A 24,266-nucleotide genomic window follows, 5' to 3' on the forward strand; every position below is an offset into this window, starting at 1 on the left:
GGAAGGACAGATCAGTTGCCTTTATACTCTTACTTACTGCCTCATCCTCCACTAACAAGGGGATGTTGAAAATTGGCCCTCGAACTCTCCATATTCTATCTTGCACAGAAACAATTTGGAGACCAAATGAACTGTGCACGTATTTAGCGTATTCACATTAGTGTATTGTATTTCTGTACTGTTTAATTAATAAGGGAATCAATATGCATCCTGGAAGTTTCTCTCTGGCCCCCTGTAACTTGAGTTAACTTTCCTTGTGTTCATTGAGTGTGCTTAAGGAATCATTCTGCCTTGGATCTTATTCTTTAAATTTGCTTCTTTAAGCAATTTCCTTTGGTTTTATCTGCATTCTGCCATGCTTTGCTTTTGTTGTCCTACCAGTTTTGTTCATGAGTATTAATGAAACTTAAAGACAAAAGAGAATTCGTTACTTAGTGCAAGGGAAGTAGACATAACAATTTAAAAGGCAGTGCATTTTTTTTCTCACATGAGCCAGGAGTTCAGAACTGCGTTCTTAAGATTCCACAGTCTAATGTAAAGTTATCTTGGAAGTAGTGATATAGAAAAGAATTATTCGAAAGAATAAATGTGTATGCATTTTCCACACATATAAATCATGAAATGTTCCTGAGGTTTTCCTCTTCAGTTAACAACTATCATCGCAGATAATGTGCTGTCTCGTACTTTCAATAAAGCAGTCACACTGGTAGAAAATTTTTACGCAAGTTTTTTTTTCTTTTATTAACCATTAAATACTATTTTGAAATTTTAGTTCATTCCAAAATGTGAGATATTTTAATGACATGCTTTAGAGTCTAACCTTTGTTTATAGGAAAAAAGTTGAAATGATCACTTAAGTCTATTTTAAACGCAAACCAACAAAACTTTTGGTTTAAATTCAGCCCTTATATATAATGGAAAATACTAGGATGTGTTCAAGTTTTTTCCCCTGAAACATTATCTAAAAGAACAAGTCCTACTGTTAAGATATTCATATCCATACAACCACAGGCTCTAGTTTATTCTCTGAAAAGAACCATTTGTTTCTTATTCTAAGCTTGTGTCTAGTGAGCAATTTTCATGCTCTCATTATACGAGACATGGGTTAGTTTCAGTGAGCCAGGAAATTTTTTTTTTTTTTTTTTTGCTGAGAGTGATCTTCCTGTCAAATGTATATGCAAGATCCAAACTTTACCTCCTTTGCAGCGTGGGGCAGAAAGTTATGAGGGAGACAGGAGGTACTGCCACTACAAGTGGATCATTCTCAGGTCAGCCACATCACCACCGAGAACCTTGGTTTCCTCACCTAGAAAACAAAAGCAGTGTACCGAATGGACACAGAGGCCCCTTTCAACTCCCCAAAGGACTATATCCTTAGGAACAAAATGCTCTAGCTTCCCAGAATGGTATATCCTGTGTCCAGGGGCATGCTAATTATTGGCAGCTTAATTCCTGTTCTTGGTTTATAAAAATTCTGCTGCTGCTAAGTCGCTTCTGTCATGTCCGACTCTGTGTGACCCCATAGATGGCAGCCCACCAGGCTCCCCCGTCCCTGGGATTCTCCAGGCAAGAACACTGGAGTGGGCTGCCATTTCCTTCTCCATATACAAGCTCTAACAGTATTGCAAAAACAAATGGATGAAAATGAAAATTATTGCTGCCTTAGAATTTGTCAGGCAGCGTGCAAATGAAGAACAACAGGAACCGTTCTTTTATAGAACCAGTGTGATGATCGCTGCCATGCTTGTTTTAATCTGTTTGTTGCTTCTGCAAGCGTTAGCTCTCTTTTGCATCAAGAACGCTGAAAATGTTAACTCTTTCTTCTTTTATCATTTTTAACACTGCGCAGGACTTATTTGCTTTAGATCTGGAACTCTATAGGTACAGTGGTGTAAACATGACTGGGTTTCGGCTACTGAATATTGACAACCCCCACGTTTCTGCCATCATTGAGAAGTGGTCCATGGAAAGATTGCAGGCTCCACCCAGGCCTGAGACTGGCCTTTTGGATGGCATGATGACTGTAAGTAGCTTTAAAATAAAATCATTTGAGATAATGTTTGATTTCCTCAGGGGTTAGGTTAAGACTCTCAAATGCTTTCTATGGGCTCCCCTGGTAGCACAGATGGTAAAGAATCTGCCTTCAACACAGGAGACCCGGGTTCAATCCCTGGGTCAGGAAAATCCCCTGGAGAAGAGAATGGCTATCCACTCCAGTATTCTTGCCTGGAGAATTCTGTGGACAGAGGAGCCTGGCGGGCTACAGTCCTGTGGGTTACAATGAGTCGGACACTACTGAAATGACTTACAACACACATAGCATGCTTTCTGTCCTGCAAGAGAAACGTGTTATAACCTGTGCCTAGACTTGTATGAGAGGAGGAGGAAGGATTTTTATGGATTTTGAAAGCTTGTGCATGGCAACTGTCAAAAACTGTTCTTTTCAACTTCCTGACCGTAATGGCCTCACATAAAAAGGTAAATGCGAAGACAGTCACCACTGTCAGCTAAATGGTGGCAAGGCATAAACCAAAGCAAGGGGAAGTGGGAAACAGGTTACCTCCTGGGAATGTGGCCTTGGGAAGGAGGGAGGGAAAGAGGAGGAACAAGCTGCCTGTAAAGGTCCTTCAGAATCAGTTTGCTCTCCTTGCTTCTGCCGCATCTCAGCAAGCAGAAGCGCACGTGGAAAAATCCAAATTTCCATATGTTTGGAGTGTTCACACTCTTCTTGTCCTGGGTGCAGGAAGGCGCACCTTTGCAGGCACTGACAGTGCTTTACACCAGCCATATGTCGCTCTCAAAGCAGATGCCAAGCCTGCCTCCAACGGAGAGAGAGGTACTCTGCTGAACACATAAATTGCAAACTGCCTCATCAGAGAGCTGCTCACTAACATCATTTGTCTCTTGTTGTCAAATGCACCTACCCTAGCTTTATTTCTCTAATGAAGCTCCCTGTGTGATGGAAGAAAATTGCAGGAAATAAAAAAAAAAAAAAAGATCTCTATGTCAGAACAGTGTCATCCAAGGGAAAAGATATTGGGAATGCGGGCAGGTAATAGCATTTTAAATTGGCATAGTATTTCATTCTCTGTTCCCATCATCAGGAGAAACTCTCTTGCTTTTAAGATGCAATTTACCGATAACTGAAAGGCATCATCTCACAGATAAATAAACTTGGGATTTCTCTTCTTTTTCTATCTTTTTTGAACAAGGTACAAATGAAAAAAAAAGAAGAAATGAATGAATTAAGTGGTTCTGGATGATTCCGTGTTTAAGGTCCCTGTCTTTTGTTCAAACCTGAAATAACTCTTAAAATATACAAAGTGATCTGAGAGATAATGATGGAAAGCATTTTGGTACAAATGAGCCTTGGGATGACTTGAAACATTGCTTTGAATAGGAAGTAGAAAATATCCAAGGAAATGCTAGACTTTTGAAATGAAAGATAAAGAGAAAGGGAGGGGGGGAAGGAGAGAGAGAGAGTTAAAAAAAAAAAAAAAAGCTGCTGGTATATCTTTCCTCCTGGAGTTGTATTCCAGTGTGTTCACATATGGTTCAAAATCTTCTGTCCACCCTCTACCCCTACTTCTCAAACAAGATCTTTATCACAGCATGAGATTGTGAGTCATTTTTACCTGTGTTCCTTGAGCACCACTGAAAGAGTTAGAGCTTGGACCTACCTTAATACAGATGTGAATTCATGCCAGACATTAATTATTCATCACAAGTATGTCTTAATTTATTTAAAAAAATTGTCCATTGTCTTCAATTATACTGAGCTGACAGAAGAGTTTGTGCATATTGACTGAGATGAGACAAAGCATTGAATAAGGCAGAAAGAACAATACCATTCTCACCCAGTCAGGCTCACCAGTCCTGTGGACAGGAAGCATGGCAGCCCCATGTCCCCAAGGATGAGAGACTGTCTAGAGTTCACTGTAGTCTTCTCATCCAACCAGAGGAGTCACTGTTATTAACATTGTTGTTGTTGTTATTATTATAAACTATAAAGGGAAATAGGGATTTATTAGAACAGAAGGTGGCTCAGCAGGTTGCTATAAAAGTGGGTAGAGCAACTATGTTAGATTATGACATCATTGGTGAAAAACAGTGGTGATTCTCAGTTGGCCACTAGAAGGCAGATCCCACGGTTACGCAGATAGAGCCTTGCCACTGATCCTGTGAAGCATAATGTTAACCTGTATTTTTCCAAAGAGTCCATTTTGCAGTTCACTGTTTCCTTTTAGCTAATTTGGGAGTAGAGAAATAGTCACAGGAAGCTTACAGGGCAAGTATAATAAGGGAAGTGAAGTTGCTCAGTCGTGTCCGACTCTTTGCGACCCCATGGACTATAGTCTACCAGGCTCCTCCATCCATGGAATTTTCCAGGAAAGAGTACTGGAATGGGTTGCCATTTCCTTCTCCAGAATAATAAGGGAAATCAACTCTAAATATTCACTGTAAAGACTTATGCTGAAGCTGAAACTCCAATACTGTGGCCACCTGATGCAAAGAGCTGACTCATTGGAAAAGACTGATGCTGGGGAAGATGGAGGACAAGAGGAGAAAGGGGTGAAAGAGGATGAGATGATTGGATAGCCTATCACCGACTTGATGGACATCAGCTTGAGCAAACTCTATGAGATACTGAAGGACAGGGAAACCTGGCATGCTGCAGTCCATGGGGTTGCAGAGTCGGACATGACTTAGCAACTGAACAACAACACCAACAATAAGGGCATCTGATGGACTGATGGTTGAGTCAAGAAAGCACACCCCAAGTCCACAAGACCAGGCCCAGTGTTATCAAGTCTTTGTTCTCAGCCTCTGAACTCAAACTCCTTCTTCTCTACCTTAAAGACAAAAACTCCTTTAGTTCCAATTCCACTGTGTCTATATATTTCAGGTCCATATTTCACTCATTATTTTTTTTCTAAATTTTTATTGGAGTATAGTTGCTTTACAATGTTGCGTTATTTTTTTGGTGTGAGTCAGGCATCAGTCAGTTCAGCCACTCAGTCATGTCCAACTCTCTGTGACCCCATGGACTGCAGCACGCCAGGCCTCCCTGTCCATCACCAACTCCCAGAGTCCACCCAAACCCTTGTCCATTGAGTCAGTGATGCCATCCAATCATCTCATCCTCTGTCGTGCCCTTCTCCTCCCGCCTTCAATCTTTCCCAGCATCAGGGTCTTTTCAAATGAGTCAGCTCTTCACATCAGGTGGCCAAAGGATTGGAGTTTTAGACTCAACATCAGTCATTCCATTGAACACCCAGGACTGATCTCCTTTAGGATGGACTGGTTGGATCTCCTTGCAGTCCAAGGAACTCTCAAGAGTCTTCTCCAACACCGCAGTTCAAAAGCATCAATTCTTCGGCGCTCAGCTTTCTTTATAGTCCAACTCTCATACCCGTTCATGACCACTGGAAAAACCATAACCTCGGCTAGATGGACCTTTGTTGGCAAAGTAATGTCTCTGCTTTTTAATATGCTATCTAAGTTGGTCATAACTTTTCCAAGGAGCAAGCTTCTTTTAATTTCATGGCTGCAATTATCATCTGCAGTGATTTTGGAGCCCCAGAAAATAAGGTCTGTCACTGTTTCCACTGTGTCCCCATCTATTTGCCATGAAGTGATGGGACTGGATGCATGATCTTAGCTTTCTGAATGTTGAGTTTTAAGCCAACTTTTTCACTCTCCTCTTTCACTTTCATCAAGAAGCTCTTTAGTTCTTTGCTTTCTGCCATAAGGGTGGTGTCATCAGCATATCTGAGGTTATTGATATTCCTCCTGGCAATCTTGATTCCAGCTTGTGCTTCATCCATCCCAGCATTTTCATGATGTTCTCTGCATAGAAGTTAAACAAGCAGGGTGACAATCTACAGCCTTGACGTACTCCTTTTCCTATTTGGAACCAGTCTGTTTTTCCACATCCAGTTCTAACTGTTGCTTCCTGGCCTGGATACAGGTTTCTCAAGAGGCAGGTCAGGTGGTTTGGTATTCCCATCTGTTTCAGAATTTTCCACAGTATATTGTGATCTACAGAGTCAAAGGCTTTGGCATAGTCAATAAAGCAGAAATAGATATTTTTCTGGAACTTTCTTGCTTTTTTGATAATCCAGCAGATGTTGGCAATTTGATCTCTGGTTCCTCTGCCTTTTCTAAAACCAGCCTAAACATCTGGAGGTTCACAGTTCATGTACTGCTGAAGCCTGGCTTGGAGAGTTTTGCTCATTGCTTCACTAGCGTGTGAGGTGAGTGAGTCCAGCATACATCTACATATATTCCCCTTTTTCTGGATTTCCTTCCCGTTTAGATTGCCACAGAGCAATGAGTAGAGTTCCCTGTGCTATACAGTAAGTTCTCATTAGTAATGGTTTATACACATAATCAATAGTGTACATACGTCAGTCTCAATCTCCCAAGTTATCCCCCAGTACCCTTCCCCACTTAGCATCCATATGTTTGTTCTCTATGTCTGTATCTCTGTTTCTGCTTTGCAAATAGGTTCATCTTTACCATTTTTCTAGATTCCACATTTTGGGCTAATATGAAATATTTTTTTCTCTTTTGGACTTACTTCATTCTTGCATCTCAGCATTTGCTGCTTCCAGTGCTTGGAATTTTCCCCTATTCATGTTTGCTCGAAGGTTACATCACTGAAGACACCTTCTATGAACCTGCTACCTAGTCTAGAACCCTCTCTTCCTCTTATTCTCCCTCCCCTAACCTGTTTTACTTTTCTTTGTAGCCTTTATGCCAATATGTCATATTCAGATTTGTTGGTTTGGTGCCATCACCTTCAAGAATACAAACTCCATGAAGCTGGAAATTTTGTCTATTCATATTTTGCTCTATTCTCAACACTAGGAAAAAGCTGGCACAAAACAGGCCTTCAATAAACATGTATTTAATAAAAGAATTAATGTATTAATAATTGAGGTCTACTACGTATGACCTGAGGTCTACTAAGACTCAAGATATTAAAGGAAAAATATTCACATAGCCCTGAGATAATACTGCAAAAGTCCAAAGAGAGCATCTATAAATGAGAAATGGGCATGATTAATAAAAACAGAGATTATTCTAAAGTAATAATATTATTTCAAAAATTAGACATACACTAACCACTATCAATAATTAAGTAATACTCTTTTAATGGACTTGCTTTCTCCAAAATTGCATGACATTTCCGCACTGTTCTCCAAAGTGAATCTCTCTGTAGCCCTTTATCTTTGTGTGTGCCATGTACATGCACAGATGCCCTTATGAACATAAAATATAGGATTTTTTAAAAAACTATGTATTTTGACATTCCATCTACTTATCTACTTTTCAATGTTTTAACAATTAAGAATTTCTTAGAACATTATACACTAAAAATATCTTCAAAGCATATTATTATGTCAGAACACATTCAAACCTGAAAATATGTAAGTCCAAGAATTTTGACTTCAGACGTAAGAAATATATATATTAATAATAAAAAAATATTGACATTAAAAACAGGGTCAAAATTGAGTTAATTAAGAAAACTGTTAACTGAGTCAGTTCAGTTCAGTTCAGTTCAGTCACTCAGTCGTGTCCGACTCTTTATGACCCCATGAATTGCAGCATGCCAGGCCTCCCTGTCTATCATCATCTCCCGGAGTTCACTCAGACTCACGTCCATCCAGTCTGTGATGCCATCCAGCCATCTCATCCTGGGTCGTTCCCTTCTCCTCCTGTCCCCAATCTCTCCCAGCATCAGAGTCTTTTCCAATGAGTCAACTCTTCGCATGAGGTGTCCAAAGTACTGGAACTTCGGCTTTAGCATCATTCCTTCCAAAGAAATCCCAGGGTTGATCTCCTTCAGAATGGACTGGTTGGATCTCCTGGCAGTCCAAGGGACCCTCAAGAGTCTTCTCCAACACCACAGTTCAAAAGCATCAATTCTTAGGCGCTCAGCCTTCTTCACAGTCCAACTCTCACATCCATACATGACCACAGGAAAAACCATAGCGTTGACTAGACGGACCTTAGTCGTCAAAGTAATGTCTCTGCTTTTGAATATGCTATCTAGGTTGGTCATAACTTTTCTTCCAAGGAGTAAGCGTCTTTTAATTTCATGGCTGCAGTCACCATCTGCAGTGATTTTGGAGCCCCAAAAAATAAAGTCTGACACTGTTTCCACTGTTTCCCCATCTATTTCCCATGAAGTGATGGGACCAGATGCCATGATCTTCGTTTTCTGAATGTTGAGCTTTAAGCCAACTTTTTCACTCTCCTCTTTCACTTTCATCAAGAGGCTTTTTAGCTCCTCTTCACTTTCTGCCATAAGGGTGGTGTCATCTGCATATCTGAGGTTATTGATATTTCTCCCGGCAATCTTGATTCCAGCTTGTGTTTCTTCCAGTCCAGCGTTTCTCATGATGTACTCTGCATAGAAGTTAAATAAGCAGGGTGACAATATACTGCCTTGATGTACTCCTTTTCCTATTTGGAACCAGTCTGTTTTTCCACATCCAGTTCTAACTGTTGCTTCCTGACCTGGATACAGGTTTCTCAAGAGGCATGCCAGGTGGTCTGGTATTCCCATCTCTCAGAATTTTCCACAGTTTATTGTGATCCACACAGTCAAAGGCTTTGGCATAGTCAATAAAGCAGAAATAGATGTTTTTCTGGAACTCTCTTGCTTTTTCGATGTTCCAGTGGATGTTGGCAATTTGATCTCTGGTTCCTCTGCCTTTTCTAAAACTGAGTCAAGAGTACAAAAATAGTGAAACTCATTATTTAAAAACACCTTGAGATTTTTTTTAAAAGTGTTTTATCAGCTGAAATGTTAGTTAACTGAATAGAGTGATTCTGTAAAATGTACTTCATTTCTTTTCTCTACGTTTAAATTTCTCTCTTGGACTAATTCAATCTATTGGGTTTTGAGGATAGGCTTTGGTAATGGAGCAGACCATTCTCAGATGGATTCTTCTCTGATTGTGAACCAGAATTCTGTGCGATTCAATATGGCATACAGCCATGGAAACAACCTCACATTGATCTGTCATGTGCCTTACCGGTTCTTCACATGCATTCACAATGTGAAGTTAAGTCAGTACCCTTATCTCACATGTAACTGTTTCCTGTAATGATGAACCATAGAGAAGACAACTTTGAGTCTCCAACTTGAGTGTCACCCTGACTGTCTACTGCCCTCGAATCTACCCTTGTGATTCAACAGGCAGTGGGATTCCGTAGAAGAAGCAAGATCTTTCCAGATTAAGAAAACCTAGTTTAGTCCTTCCTATGTCCCTGAATAACTAAATATCCTAAATTGTGTAGCCTCTCTGAACCTCCTAGCTCATCTGCATTCTGTATAATAATACTTTACAAATTCAATTAGGTAACGTACACAAAGCCTTTAGGACATAGTCTTGAATTTACATAATGGTACCTGCTGTTTTGCCAATTTGTATTCAATGAAAGAAGAACAAAAGGCTTTCTGAAAGAGAGATTCTATCTTATTCAAGTCAGGGTCCAATTGTCTACAAAGACACACCTTCTTTTGTTTGCAAGTCTAGTCCAAGATGGCCTGTTTCCTGGGATCTGTGTGAGCTGTATGACCAATGGCATCACCCAGTTCTGTTTTCCAACTCTGCATAAGTCATCTTTTCCCTATTCCTGTCTTTCTCAAAAGCTGGCAAATACTCACTGAGATTCTCAGTATGCCAACTTCTGTGCCAGATTTCACTAAAGCTGCTCTCTTAATTACTGAATTTCTAGATAATGAGTACAAGGTAGTATCTTTGCTACCTTCCACAACCTTCTTCCAAATGCAAGCTCACTTGCAAGTTGTTCTTCCCTACTTCCTGAGTGCTCACCGACTCTCCTAGCACTTTGGCTCCCTCAGAAGCATCCACCCCACCACCTTGTGTTCCCTTGCAGGGATCTTGTAGCCAAAACACGAGCCTTCTCACCCTTATCAGAATCCTCCTTGTTTCAAGGGGTGTGTCTCAGAAAAGAAGGAAACCAGCTAATTCATACTAAGAGGCAAATTGCTGTTAGCTCTATGTGTGGGTGAGATATTAACATTTTAATAGAGGAAACTAGGAAATGAGGGGGATAAGGCACTATTTGAAAGCATTTCCCTCCGAGAGAAACGACTCGTTTATCCATATCAGGGTAATGTGAATGTTTCCAAATTTGGAGAGAAGATGGAAAATCCATGCATTTCACATATTTGCTCTCCAAAGACTGGGTCTCCCTTCAGCTCGCTGATCTCCTCTAGGTTTTTCCAACAACAGCAACATACCAGGCAGGGAGGAAAATGTGGAGACTCCATAAAGCTGTCTCAGGCTCTCATCCCTAAAGTGACATAACATCTCATTGGTTTGTATTGGGGTCCCCAAGGCCACTTTATTGGGGTCCCCAAGAGCTTCCCTGGTGACTCAGATGGTAAAGAATCTACCAGCAAAGTGGGAGACCTGGGTTCAGTCCCTGGGGTGGGAAGATCCCCTGGAGAAGGGAAAGGCAACCCACTCTAGCATTCTGGCCTGGAAAATTCCATGGACTGTATATATTCCATGGGGTCACAAAGAGTTGGACACAATTGAGTGACTTTCACTTTCATTTAGGAGGACTCAGAAATCAGAAAAGCTGTTATATTCATAGTTACAATTTGTTACAGCAAAAGGGTACAGATTAAAATCAACAAAAGTCACAGAGACCAAGTCTGCATTGACAGTGTTTCATTCTCTCAGCAAAGATGTGTGACAAAATATATGAACTGTTGCCAACCAGGGAAGCTCATCTGAGGCTCAGCATCCAGGAATTTATGGGGCATCAGTCACATAGGCACAGAGCACCTACCCATCTGGCCTCAGTTAGTCTCCAGTCACTCCAGAGGTCAAACTGATATGACAAGGTCCAGAGCACCAAGTGAACAAAAATAGGCAATCACCATGAGTCACACTGTTAGCATAAACTATTTGCATTACCCATGACCCCACTGATGCAAAGACACTCTGACTAGGCAGAATATTTTAAAGACGTAATCTCCCAGAAGTCAGTCAAAGACTAGTTAGTCCTTTCTTTGGAATTGGAAGGGTTTGAGCACCCTAAGTCCTCTGAGTTAATCCTTTATTGCACATCATTATAATCACCAAAATATTGTGCACTGGAAAGAAGCCCACTTTCAATGTGCCTCTTTTGTGATCCATGTGCTATAAAAATATTCTCTTAGAGACACTGAGCATGTGGTGTCTTCTAAGCTTTATGTGTAAATAGAATGTGAAAACAAACACATTTGGAAGAATAAAATTTGAAACACTGGCCATTTCTTTGTATATATTTACTTAAAATGGCTTGAGAGTTGCTGTTGGGTAAGCAGGCCTCTAGCATAAAACTGTAAAGGGGAGGAAATTCACTGGTAGTTTATTAGTGCTATAAAGTACTTAAATGTCTCCTCAGCCTAAGAAAACATTGTATAAAAAGGGAAGCATAGCTTTAGAATAAATGATTTTCTTCTTTGAATTTGGAAAGCACCAATCTGGCCTGTAGTTTTGAATCTTCTTATTACTTAGCTCAGTATAGAGACAACCTTGTCACTAAGTTACGTGTATAGAAAAGTTAGACCTTTGGAATTCCTCTCCTCACACTTCTCTATCAAATCAATCATCCATCAGCTAATTAGTGAATATACATACAAATGTATATTTTAAAAAGGTACATTCCAAGGCTCAAAAGTCCCAAGTCCCCATACCATGGTAGCTGAGAACATATGCTCTGAACTCAGCCTTCATCCCAAAATGAAATCCTTGCTCTTTCCCTTACTGGCTTTATAACTTTAGGCAACTTATTATTAAACTTATTTCTGGTACATTCAAGCTTCAATTTCTCTGTCTGTACTTGGGTTTTCCTGGTGGCTCAGACAGTAAAGAATCTGCCTGCCAATGCAGAAGACATGGGCTTGATCCTTGGGTCTGAAAGATTTCCTGGAGAAGGAAATGGCTACCCATTCCAGTCTTTTTTTTTTTTTTTTTTTCGCCCACTTCAGTCTTCTAACATGGAGAAGTCCATGGACAGAGGAGCTTGGTGGACTACAGTAAATGGGGTGACAAAGAGTCAGATATGATTAAGCAACTAACACTTTCACTCTTCATTTTCAAAATGGTGAAAATACCTTCTTTGAAGGTTTAATTTCAGTAATTAAAGAAGATAACATGTAAAATGCTTATAATGTTTCACTTCAGTTCAGTCAGTCATTCGGTCATGTCTGACTCTTTGTGACCCCATGAATCACAGCACACCAGGCCGCCCTGTCCATTACCAACTTCTGGAGTTCACCCAAACCCATGTCCATCGAGTCAGTGATGCCATCCAGCCATCTCATCCTCTGTCGTCCCCTTCTCCTCCTGCCCTCAATCTTTCCCAGCATCAGGGTCTTTTCAAATGAGTCAGCTCTTCGCATCAGGTGGCCAAAGTATTGGAGTTTCAGCTTCAACATCAGTCCTTCCAATGAACACCAAAGACTGATCTCCTTTAGGAAAGATTGGTTGGATCTCCTTGCAGTCCAAGGGACCCTCAAGAGTCTTCTCCAACACCACAGTTCAAAAGAATCAATTCTTTGACGCTCAGCTTTCTTTATAGTCCAACTCTCACATCCATGCATGACTACTGGAAAACCATAGCCTTGACTAGATGGACCTTTGTTGGCAAAGTAATGTCTCTGCTTTTTAGTATGCTTTCTAGGTTGGTCATAACTTTCCTTCTAAGCAGTATGTGTCTTTTAATTTCATGGCTGCAATCACCATCTGCAGTGATTTTAGAGCCCAGAAAAATAAAGTCAGCCACTGTTTTCACTGTTTCCCCATCTATTTGCCATGAAGTGATGGAACCAGATGCCATGATCTTAGTTTTCTGAATGTTGAGCTTTAAGCCAACTGTTTCACTCTCCTCTTTCATATTCATCAAGAGGCTCTTTAGTTTCTCTTCACTTTCTGCCATAAGGGTGGTGTCATCTGCATATCTGAGATTATTGATATTCCTCCTGGCAATCTTGATTCCAGCTTGTGCTTCTTCCAGCCCAGCGTTTCTCATGATATACTCTGCATATACATTAAATAAATAAGCAGGGTGACAATATACTGCCTTGACGTACTCCTTTTCCTATTTGGATCCAGTCTGTCATTCCATGTCCAGTTCTAACTGTTGCTTCCTGACCTGCATACAGGTTTCTCAAGAGGTAGGTCAGGTGGTCTGCTATTCCCATCTCTTTCAGAATTTTCCACAGTTTATTGTGATCCACACAGTCAAAGGCTTTGGCATAGTCAATAAAGCAGATAGATGTTTTTCTGGAATTCTCTTGCTTTTTTGATGATCCAGCAGATGTTGGCAATTTGATCTCTGGTTCCTCTGCCTTTTCTAAAACCACCTTGAACATCTGGAAGTTCACGGTTCACATATTGCTGAAGCCTGGCTTGGAGAATTTTGACCATTACTTTACTAGCATGTGAGATGAGTACAATTGTGTGGTAGTTTGAGCATTCTTTGGCATTGCCTTTCTTTGGGATTGGAATGAAAACTGACCTTTTCCAGTCCTGTGGCCACTGCTGAGTTTTCCAAATTGCTGGCATATTGAGTGCAGCACTTTCACAGCATCATCTTTCAGGATTTGAAATAGCTCCACTGGAATTCCATCACCTCCACTAGCTTTGTTCATAGTGATGCTTCCTAAAGCCCACTTGACTTCATATTCCAGGATGTCTGGCTCTAGGTGAGTGATCACATCATTGTAATTTATCTTGGTCATGAAGTTCTTTTTTGCACTGTTCTTCTGTGTATTCTTGCCACTTCTTCTTAATATCTTCTGCTTCTGTTATGTCCCTAGTGTCTAGAATGTAGTTAATCGCCAATAGATATTGATCATGTTGACCTATTATTTATAATCATTAAATCACCATCGAAATACTTGGTTTAGATGCAACTCAGCTTTGTGGTTGAGACCATAAACTCTAGCACCAACTTCCTGTGTTTGAATCTTAGCTTTCTCATCACTAGTTTGGGGACGTTTAACTGTGTCATTTCTTCATCCATAAAGGAGTAGAAATTATGGTGAAGACACAATGACTGCAAAATATTTGGAAGAGTACCTGACATATAAACCAATGTATGTGCATGCTCAATTGTGTCCAGCTCTTTGTGACCCTACAGATTGTAGCTAACCTGCCAGGCTCCTCTGTCCATGGGATTTTCCCAGCAAGAATACTGGAGTGGGCTGTCATTTCTTCCTTTAGGGGATCTTCCCAACCCAGGGATCAAACCCATATCTCCTGTGTCTCCTGCATTGCAGGGATATTCTTTACTGCTGAGCCACTTGCGAAGCCTTGACATATAGTTCAGTTCAGTTCAGTTCAGTTCAGTCACTCAGTCATGTCCGACTCTTTGCGACCCCATGAATCACAGCACGCCAGGCCTCCCTGTCCATCACCAACTCCTGAGTTCACTGAAACTCATGTCCATCGAGTCGGTGATGCCATCCAGCCATCTCATCCTCTGTCGTCCCCTTCTCTTCCTGCCTCCAATCCCTCCCAGCATCAGAGTCTTTTCCAAAGAGTCAACTCTTCGAATGAGGTGGCCAAAGTACTGGAGTTTCAGCTTTAGCATCATTCCTTCCAAAGCACACCCAGGACTGATCTCCTTTAGAATGGACTGGTTGGATCTCCTTGCAGTCCAAGGGACTCTCAAGAGTCTTCTCCAACACCACAGTGCAGAAGCATCAATTCTTCGGCGCTCAGCTTTCTTCACAGTCCAACTCTCACATCCATACATGACCACTGGAAAAACCATAGCCTTGACTAGACGGATCTTTGTTGTGCTCTATAAATGTCATCTATTAAGATAGGCTGCCTTTTTAAAAGTCCCATTGTGTCAATAGATAGGCCTTAGACTAGTCACTTAATTTCCCTGAACTTCAGTTTTCTGATCTGTAAAACTGATTATATCAGCCTTGAACTGAAATGATCAGAATATTTTTAAGCATTAACAATTATCACCATTATGGTTTCTACAAATCACTCATATTAAGTGTGAGTGAAGCAATTAATCTTAGAAATACAGCATAAAACCTCGGAATTATACAGTTTTCACAAAAAATTATTTTATTTTAAGCATGAAATAACATTAATTCTTTCATCTAACATTTTTTAAACAACTTTCATGTGTCAAGAACTGTGCTCGCCACTAAAAAATGAAGTTGAGCACTTTTATTGAGAAAGAGATATAAAAAGATTAATATATTATATGAAAAATGCAGTGATAGAAATTGCCCAGAATAATAAGTATTCAAAGTAGACATATTCTCTGGACTCAAAGACTGATAGAATACAAGATGTAATTCCCCTTATTTTCTCTTTCTACCTCCATCAAGACATGTTCAATAAATGTTGAATAAATATATGCTGAATAAATCATCTTATTTTGGAAAACTACACATAGTCTTCATTCTGTGACCTAGATTTTTGATTTAACTATACAAATTACTGATTATCTCTATGACCCTACACAAATCAATATACTGCCTGGAGGTCAGTTTCCTAAATAATAATAGCTTGATTCATCTGTTCTGTTTATTTTGTGGGGTTGTTGAGAATTTCAAATGAACTAGTCTATTTGAAGTTGCTGTGAAAATCCTCAAGTAAAATGCAAAGGTATTATATGATGTTATCCTTAAAAAAAAAAAAAAAGCACAGGGTAGTACTTCAGAAAATACTGAGAGTATTATGTGAAATTCTGCAAATGAGAGAAATCTCATGAGTAGAAGAATGACATAGCCAACCCCCTGGCCCCAAAGGAATGGCTAGTTCCAATGTCTATCAGGAAAGCAAGTGCTAACAAGAACACATGTTTTCTGAGCAAGCTGCAGAGGTCTGTTCTTCTAAGGGTCTCTTCAAATCTGCTATTGAATTTCATTCTATGACTACAGCCTTCTTGACTCTGATCAGTGGAAGTGCCCGATATCAGTATCTTTATCTAGAAATCACATGTTAATTTTGCTCACAGCACTCCCTTTCTACAAAATATAATCAAGTAAATAGACAAGAAATAGGTAAACACTAGAGACCAAATCTGATATTGAAATATTGAGCTTCTAACTCAATGTATTGATAGTTGATCTTAACACGGGGTTTAACAAAAGACACTCCAAACATACCAGTTCCCTGAATCAGGTCTTTTGTGGCTGATTCAAGTTGATTTTTTTCTTTTCTTTTTTTTTAAAAATAACTTGAAGCAGAGCCATGACTACAATTTACTCTGGGGTACAAAGGTATTATTTTAGAGAAAAATAGCTGTGGGAGAAGGAAAGGTGTTCAGCTGGAGAATAAATGGCTGTTGAGATCAGACAAATAGGAGATAAGGAAGTGGGCAGAGTGATTATGCAGGTAAAGAGGGATATAAGCAAAGGTGGAACTGAAGATGTGGCTTGTGTTTTCCTCCGCAGACTGAAGCTGCTCTGATGTATGATGCTGTATACATGGTGGCCATTGCCTCCCACCGGGCTTCCCAGCTGACCGTCAGCTCCCTACAGTGCCACCGACACAAGCCATGGCGCCTTGGGCCCAGATTTATGAATCTGATCAAAGAGGCAAGTGACACTTGTTTACAGTTCAGCTCTTCCTTTGGCTTAGTGCTTCTGGACTTGTCCACATGGTGAAGTGAAGTGAAGTCGCTCAGTCTTGTCAGACTCTTTGCGACCCCATGGACTGTAGCCTACCAGGCTCCTCCATCCCTGGGATTCTCCAGGCAGGAATACTGGAGTGGGTTGCCATTTCCTTCTCCCATTTGGCTCTGTTGGCATGATGTCATTTGGTGAGGTCCTTCCCATTTGGCTCTGCTGGCATGATGTTTGTAAGAGAGGAGATGTCATCATCAACCCATCTGCTGGGAATTCACTGGTAAAAATTTGTGTAGAAGAACTACCAGGAGCTTTCCAGTGTGGTGGTGAGAAGTTTTCAAAAGCTACCAGATTATAACATGCACCTTCCTTTATTGCAACTCAGGCCCCAGCTGCTTCTGGCCCTCCACATGTGTTCATAATAACTCACAGATGCTTATACTATGGCCTGTTGAGTGGTAGGTCGGTCCATCACTGAAGAGAATTAGATAGTTTCCCTGTTCTCAGCCTCTAGTCCCAGTGGTTTCCCTAAGTCGTGGGTTCTATAGGACTGAACAGAAAGAGCGCTTTGTTCTAATGATACACTGATTATTTCACCAATTGTCAGAGAACTGAAAAATCTGGTACCTTTCAAAACCTACGCCATGTACTGAAGGATTTTCAAGAGTACAGGGTTTAGGGAGGTGAGTTCTCACTATTACCTTACCCCGGGCACCCTTCCTTTTTCTCAGAGACAATTTAATTTCTCTTCACTAGATCCTGTTCTAAGATCTTGAGATGCCTTCTAGATATGTATTCTTGGATTATCTCTGACCCCAACACACACCTCGGAGTGTGTCTGGATTTGACAAGAGGAAATAAGGTATTTGGGGGCAGGCGAGTCTGACTGAGGATACATATGCTGTGATGCTGTTCTAATGCTTTATGGGATCAGAGATTTACCTCTCAAGTGGAGTATCTTTATTCCTTTCTGCACTGGAGAAGGCTGGGGTGAGACAAAGCCTTAACAGAGAAGAATGGCAGGGAGCACAGTACAAGAAAAGAATGCCCAGTCAAGAGGAAAGGAGATATCTAAAGAAAGATACCTACATTGGGCTTTATCTCTGCTGGTCTCTTGAGCACCTACAGGCTCTTCTATCTACTTCTTCTCTGAAGTCTGACCCTAATCCATAAGGGTCAGGACCAGAGAGACAGGAGGTATGAAGGTTAACAGGCTACCCAGGCTCCAAACCAAGGTTATTTATAAGGCTAAGACTGAAGTGTGGCAAGCAACAAAGTGCCTTGGACACACGATCTAAGGAGGCACTCACTCTCAAATTTGAATCCTGCACGTGCAGGAGACTGAGAAGGAATGCTTCCTTAAATTTTGTGTCCTGGGCACCTTTCTTACATCACTCTATTCCTGGCAAGGTTATTTGGGTTTAAATTCCAGCTCCGCTATCGTGTATGAGCAATATAACCTGGGTAAGTTACTTCGACTCCCTGTGTCTCAGTTTTCTCATCTGTAAAATGGAAATAACACCTTCTATCTCACATCAGTATTGTGAGAATAACGAGTGAAGTTAATTCTTAGGAAGAACAGGACAGGGACATAATAAGAATCTGAAATATGAGCTATTCTCTTACCATTGGAAAGGACTGCTCACAACGGTCCTCATCGGTTTTACTGAGGATGATGCCAGGAATTTAAAACTGGCAACAGCAACAACAGCAACAAAGAAATCACAATTGGGCATGAAATGAAATACCCTTTCTGACAGTTACACAAATCTGACATACTGTGCCCAATAGGAAAACATCACACAGCCTGTCCTTTCCCCATAGTGATCATGGTTATGTCCTGAATCGCCATTCAGACCACCTTGATCTGTAACAACAAAACAGCTTGTTTCCTTTTATCTCATTCCAGCACAAGAAGAGTCATGAGACCACATTACAGTTTGGGATCAAACACTCTGGAGCACCCCCAAGCACCTTTTTTTCTTGTATTTGAGTTGCATACCAAAGTGAAATTACTAAGTCATATTTAGATATGTGTAAAGAAATAATGAGCTCGAAGAGGAGGGACCACATTGAAAGCAAAACAGCATTTTACATTCGTTTACTCCAAAGAATAAATTCCCCATTCTCAGGCTGCACAGCTGGGGTACAAGGGGAGATGCAGTTGAAAGCTAGAGTTCATGTTTTCTTTTGTCTCCTGAGTCATGATGTCTTCTGCTGCCTTTGCCAGGGTTTAGGCACCTGCAGAGAAAATGGGAAATCAGATAGAGAGTGATGCCCTGGCCTGTTGAAAGACTTGCACTGAGGGCACTTTAAAACAAACTAAAACATGCAAAAGTGAGAACATGCAGATGTTTCTTTCAATGAATACCTAATACAACAAGACCTTGCAGCCATCAGATTTGATCTGTTCTTGTTTAGTCTCTCTGTTTTTGTTGTTGTTGTTTAGACTCTTTACGACCCCATGGCCTGTAGCCTGCCAGACTCCTCTGCCCACGGGATTTCCTAGGCAAGAATACTAGAGTGGGTTGCCATTCTACAGGAGATCTTCCCAATCTAGGGACTGAACATGTATCTCCTGAATTTGCAGATGGATTCTTTACCACTGAGCCACCAGGGAAGCCCATCAGGTTTGATTAGGAAACATAAGTCCCTTGGTCCTTTCTTTGAGTAACTTACTTTCTAAGCTATTTCCAAAACTGTAATCAGAAATAAAAGAAGCATGTCAGCAGATTGCATGTATGAGAGAAGATCAAATTCGTCACAGGAGGTAAATTTCTCAAGCAGGAGGTACTTGCAATGTGCACTAACCCCTGACAATCCATACATCGTTTAGAATCAGGAAGCCTTTCAGACAGGTCTCTCAAGCTAAATACCTTTCAGTGTTTCAGGCTGACCAGAAAGAGAGAAAAAATTAAAGAATATTTTAAACATGATAGGGTATGTTATACTGTTATCTCTTTGAGTTTTTGCTAAATGAGTACATATGAGGAGATTATAAATCTCCAACTCAGCAACCAGCAACCAACTCCATTATACAAGTAATATTAACTTAGGTAACACTAGTGGTAAAAAAAAAAAACCCACCTGCCAGTGCAGGAGACATAAGAGATGCAGGTTCAATCCCTGGGTCAGGAAGACCCCCTGGAGGAGGGCATGGCAACCCACTCCAGTGTTTTTGCCTGGAGAATCCCCATGGACGCAGGAGCCTGGCCGGCTACAGTCCATAGGGTTGCAGAGTCAGACACGACTGAAATGACGTAGCACGCAACTTAGTACAGGAGATATCTCTCTGAAATTATAAAATGTGGTTTCTACTGCCTACCAATATAAATTCTATCAGTATACAGTGGAGGAATGGCAGGCTTCATCCACGTTCATTTGAATCCTCACTGTTGAGCAGGATATGCAGGGTCCGTAGTGATCCCTTTGGAACCTCTTGTGCCACCTCTCTCATCTCCTGCTTCCATCCCAGCACTCCCTGAACTCATTGTGACTCCCTGAGCTCGCCATCTGCTCCTCCCAGATTTTCTTGCCTCTGATTGAAGTGCCTCCTCTGGGCCATCCTTTATGACCCAGTTCAAGCACTAGCTCCTGACTATCGCCCCAACTCAAAAATTCAGGCCTCTCTCCTTCATTACAGCTGTTGTTAGACCATCATAGTGGGTTGTATGTCTGTCTCCAAGCTGTGATTTTCTGGTCTCAATTCCCTAGTACTTGCACAATACTGAACATAAAATGAGCACCCAATAAATAGTAGACGAGTAGATAAATGAACGAATGAACATCAAAGTACCCGAAGAACACACACAATCGATGATCAAGTATTATAGTCATTCACCCCTGCATGAATATCATATCCAGACACAATTCAATAAGACAGAAATGAGAGCCGGGACTAGACTCATCTACTGAGGTCATAGGTCCTAGTGGAAGAGTGAGTCAGGGGTCTTATGAAGAGACCAGGACATCACTTTGCTGACAAAGGTCCATATAGTCAAACCTATGGTTTTGACATTAAGCATCTACATATGTGAGAGTTAGACCATAAAGGAGTGTGTTGTTCATTCCCTCAATCGTGTCTGGTTCTTTGTGACCCCATGGACTGCAGCACACCAGTCTTCCCTGTCCTTCACCATCTCCTGGAACTTGCTCAAACTCGTGTCCGTTGAGTCGGTGATGCCATCGAACCATCTCATCCTCTGTCGTGCCCTTCTCCTCCCACCTTCAATCTTTCCCAGCAATAGAGTCTTTCCTAATGAGTCAGCTCTTCACATCAGGTGGCCAAAGTATTGGAGCTTTAGCTTTAGCATCAGTCCTTCCAATGAATATTCAGGACTGATTTCCTTTAGGATTGACTGATTTGATCTCCTTGCTTTCCAAGAGACTCTTAAGAGTCTTCCCCAATGCCACAGTTCAAAAGCATCAATTCTACAGCGCTCAGTTTTCTTTATAGTCTGAATCTCACATCCAGACATGACTACTGGAAAAACCATAGCTTTGACTAGATGGACCTCTGCTGGCAAAGTAATGTCTTTACTTTTTAATATACTGTCTAGATTGGTCATAGCTTTTCTTCCATGGATCAAGCGTCTTTTAATTTCATGGCTGCAGTCACCATCTGCAGTGATTTTGGAGCCAAAGAAAATAGTCTCTCACTGTTTCCATTGTTTCCCCATCTATTTGCCATGAAGTGATGGGACCAGATGCCATGATCTTCATCTTTTGAATGCTGACTTTTAAGTTTTAACATCAAAACTACTCTCCTCTTTCACCTTCATCAAGAGGCTCTTTTTAGTTCCTCTTCACTTTCTATCATAAGAGTGGTGTTATCTGGATATTTGAGATTATTGATATTTCTCCCAGAAATCTTGATTCCAGCTTGTGTTTCATGCAGCCTGCCATTTTGAATGATGTACTCTGCATATAAGTTCAATAAGCAAGATGACAATATATAGCATTGACATACTCTTTTCTCAGTTTGGAACCAGTTCGTTGTTCCATGTCTGATTGTAACTGTTGATTCTTAACCTGCATACAGATTTCTCAGAAGGCAGGTAGGTGGTCTGGTATTCCTATCTCTTAAATAATTTTCCACAGTTTGCTGTGATCCACACAGTCAAAGACTTTAGAGTAGTCAATGAAGCAGAAGTAGATGTTTTTCTGGAATTCTCTTGCTTCTTCTATAATCCAACACATGTTGGCAATTTGATCTCTGGTTCCTCTGCCTTTTCTAAACCCAGCTTGAACATCTGGAAGTTCTTAGTTCATATATTGTTGAAGTCTAGCTTGGAGAATTTTGAGCATTACTTTGCTAGCATATGAAATGAGTACAATATTGCATAGGAACCTGAAATGTTAAGTCCATGAATCAAGGCAAATTGAAAGCGGTCAAATGGGAGATGGCAAGTGTGATCATTGGCATTTTAGGGATCAGTGAACTAAAATGGACAGGAAGGGGCAAATTTAATTCTGATGACCATTATATCTACTACTGTGGGTAAGAATCCCTTAAAAGAAATGGAGTAGCCCTCATAGTCAGCAAAAAATTCCAAAATGCAGTACTTAGGTGCAGTCTCAAAAATGACAGAATGATCTCTGTTCATTTCCAAGGCAAGCCATTCAATATCATAGTAATCCAAGTCTATGCCCCAACCACTAATGCTGAAGAAGCTGAAGTTGTACAGTTCTATGCAGACATACATGACCTTCTAGAACAAACACCAAAAAAAAAAAAAAAAAATGTCCTTTTCTTCATAGGGGGCAGGAATTCAAAAGTAGGAAGTCAAGAGATAAGTAACAGGCAAATTTGGGCTTGGAGTACAACGTGAAGCAGGGCAAAGGCTAACAGAATTTTGCCAAAAGAATGCACTGGTCATGGCAAACATGGACATCACCTGAAGGTCAATATCAAAATAAGATTGATTATATTCTTTGCAGCTGAAGATGGAGAGGATCTATACAGTTAGCAAAAACAAGACTGAGTGCTGACTGTGGTTCACATCATGAACTCCTTATTGCAAAGAAGACAGAGTGCCAAAGAAATGATGCTTTCGAACTGTGGTGCTGCAGAAGACTCTTGAGAGTCCCTTGGTTTGCAAGGAGATCAAACCAGTCAATCCTAAAGGAAGTCAGTCCTGAATATTCATTAGAAGGACTGATCTGAAGCTGAAGCTCCAATACTTTGGCCATGTGATGCAAAGAACTGACTCATTGGAAAAGACCCTAATGTGGGGAAAGATGGAGGGCAGAAGAAGGGGATGACAGAGGATGAGATGGTTGGATGGCATCACCGACTCAATGGATAAGAGTATGAGGAAACACCAAGAGATAGTGAAGGACAGGGAAGCCTGGTGTGCTGCTGTTTATGGGGTCACAAAGTGTTGGACACAACTGAGCTATTAAAAAACAAAATATCATGAACTGGGAAGGTGGACCCTGAGATTTAATCAGTTTGTTTTCTGTGTAAACTTACCCACTTAGCCTTTTTTATCTCAATTCCTTCTTCTACAAATTGAGGATAAAAATATCCACTTTGTATGTCTGTAAATATTGTGTTTAATATATGGACAGCAGAGCAAAATATCTGCCCTACAGTGGTTGCTCAAAAAGGGTGTGAGTGAAAGTCACTCACTCATGTCTGACTCTTTGTGACCCCATGGACTATACAGTGCATGGAATTCTCCAGGCCAGAATACTGGAGTGGGTAGCCTTTCCCTTCTCCAGGGGATCTTCCCAATCCAGGGATCAAACCCAGGTCTCCCACATTGCAGGCAGATTAAAATGAAGATCCTTGTCAAAAATGTATATCATATAACGTGGTTGTCAGACAGAAATGAGGCAACACATATAAAACCTTAAGTATATTGCCTAGCATATGTAAGGACCTCAGTCTTGCTTTTGATATTTGGCATCATCACTGCTATTACTGAGTCAAGATGAAGTAGCAGTGCTTGTAAAAAGGAAGACAGGACCTGGCACAGGAATATCAGGAGTTCAGTGAAGACTGGCATGCAGACACAGAGGCCAAATGCAATGATGCCATGGAATGAGGGAGCTTTCAATCATCAAACACACGTGATTGTTCCAGTGGGACCCAAAGACATTATTAGGTAACAATCAGGAGTGCTGAGCTAACAGAAAACCCTGGCAAATCACATCTCAGGTCAATCTAGGAAATTATAGCTGAATGTGGGAGGTGAGGAAACTGAAACTCTCCTGCCTGTGACAAGAGCTACTCTGGACCCAGAATAAGTGCTAGCTGGCCATGGGGAAATCAGTGGGAACAGCTGTAGAGGTGTAACCATGTCAAAACATCTGGAAGATGAGAGTCTGTAGTCACAGGTGCTGGAAAGGGGAATAAACTGTGCACAGAGCAAAGTGAATCAGGTTAAATCAGTGGTTCTTAGCTATTTTATGTGTTATGGACCCTATATCAAAACTGATTTAAATCACAGATCATTATTTGCACAGAAGATATACAAATATGCTTACAATCTCAAGGACCTTATATGCATGCTGAGCTCTTTGAAATTCATATTATACAATGAATTACCATCTCATACCAATCAGAATGGCCATTATTAAAAAGTCTACAAATATCAAATGCTGGAGGGGG

The 24,266-nt window shown here is 40.8% G+C and overlaps 1 protein-coding gene across 6 annotated transcripts in view; it reads left to right on the forward strand.

Moving 5' to 3' along the window:
• The window catches only part of GRIK1 (glutamate ionotropic receptor kainate type subunit 1), a 467,772-nt gene that overhangs the window by 338,742 nt on the left and 104,764 nt on the right, over window positions 1-24,266 (forward strand). For all 6 annotated transcript variants that reach the window (XM_042229760.2, XM_042229778.2, XM_027978475.3 and 3 more), the window contains exons 6-7: window positions 1,850-2,023; window positions 16,475-16,618. In XM_042229760.2, the coding sequence (XP_042085694.1) occupies window positions 1,850-2,023; window positions 16,475-16,618 (318 nt within the window). The remainder of the gene's footprint in view (window positions 1-1,849; window positions 2,024-16,474; window positions 16,619-24,266) is intronic.

Source organism: Ovis aries, chromosome 1 (genome assembly GCF_016772045.2).
Source record: "Ovis aries strain OAR_USU_Benz2616 breed Rambouillet chromosome 1, ARS-UI_Ramb_v3.0, whole genome shotgun sequence".
NCBI lineage: Eukaryota > Metazoa > Chordata > Mammalia > Artiodactyla > Bovidae > Ovis > Ovis aries.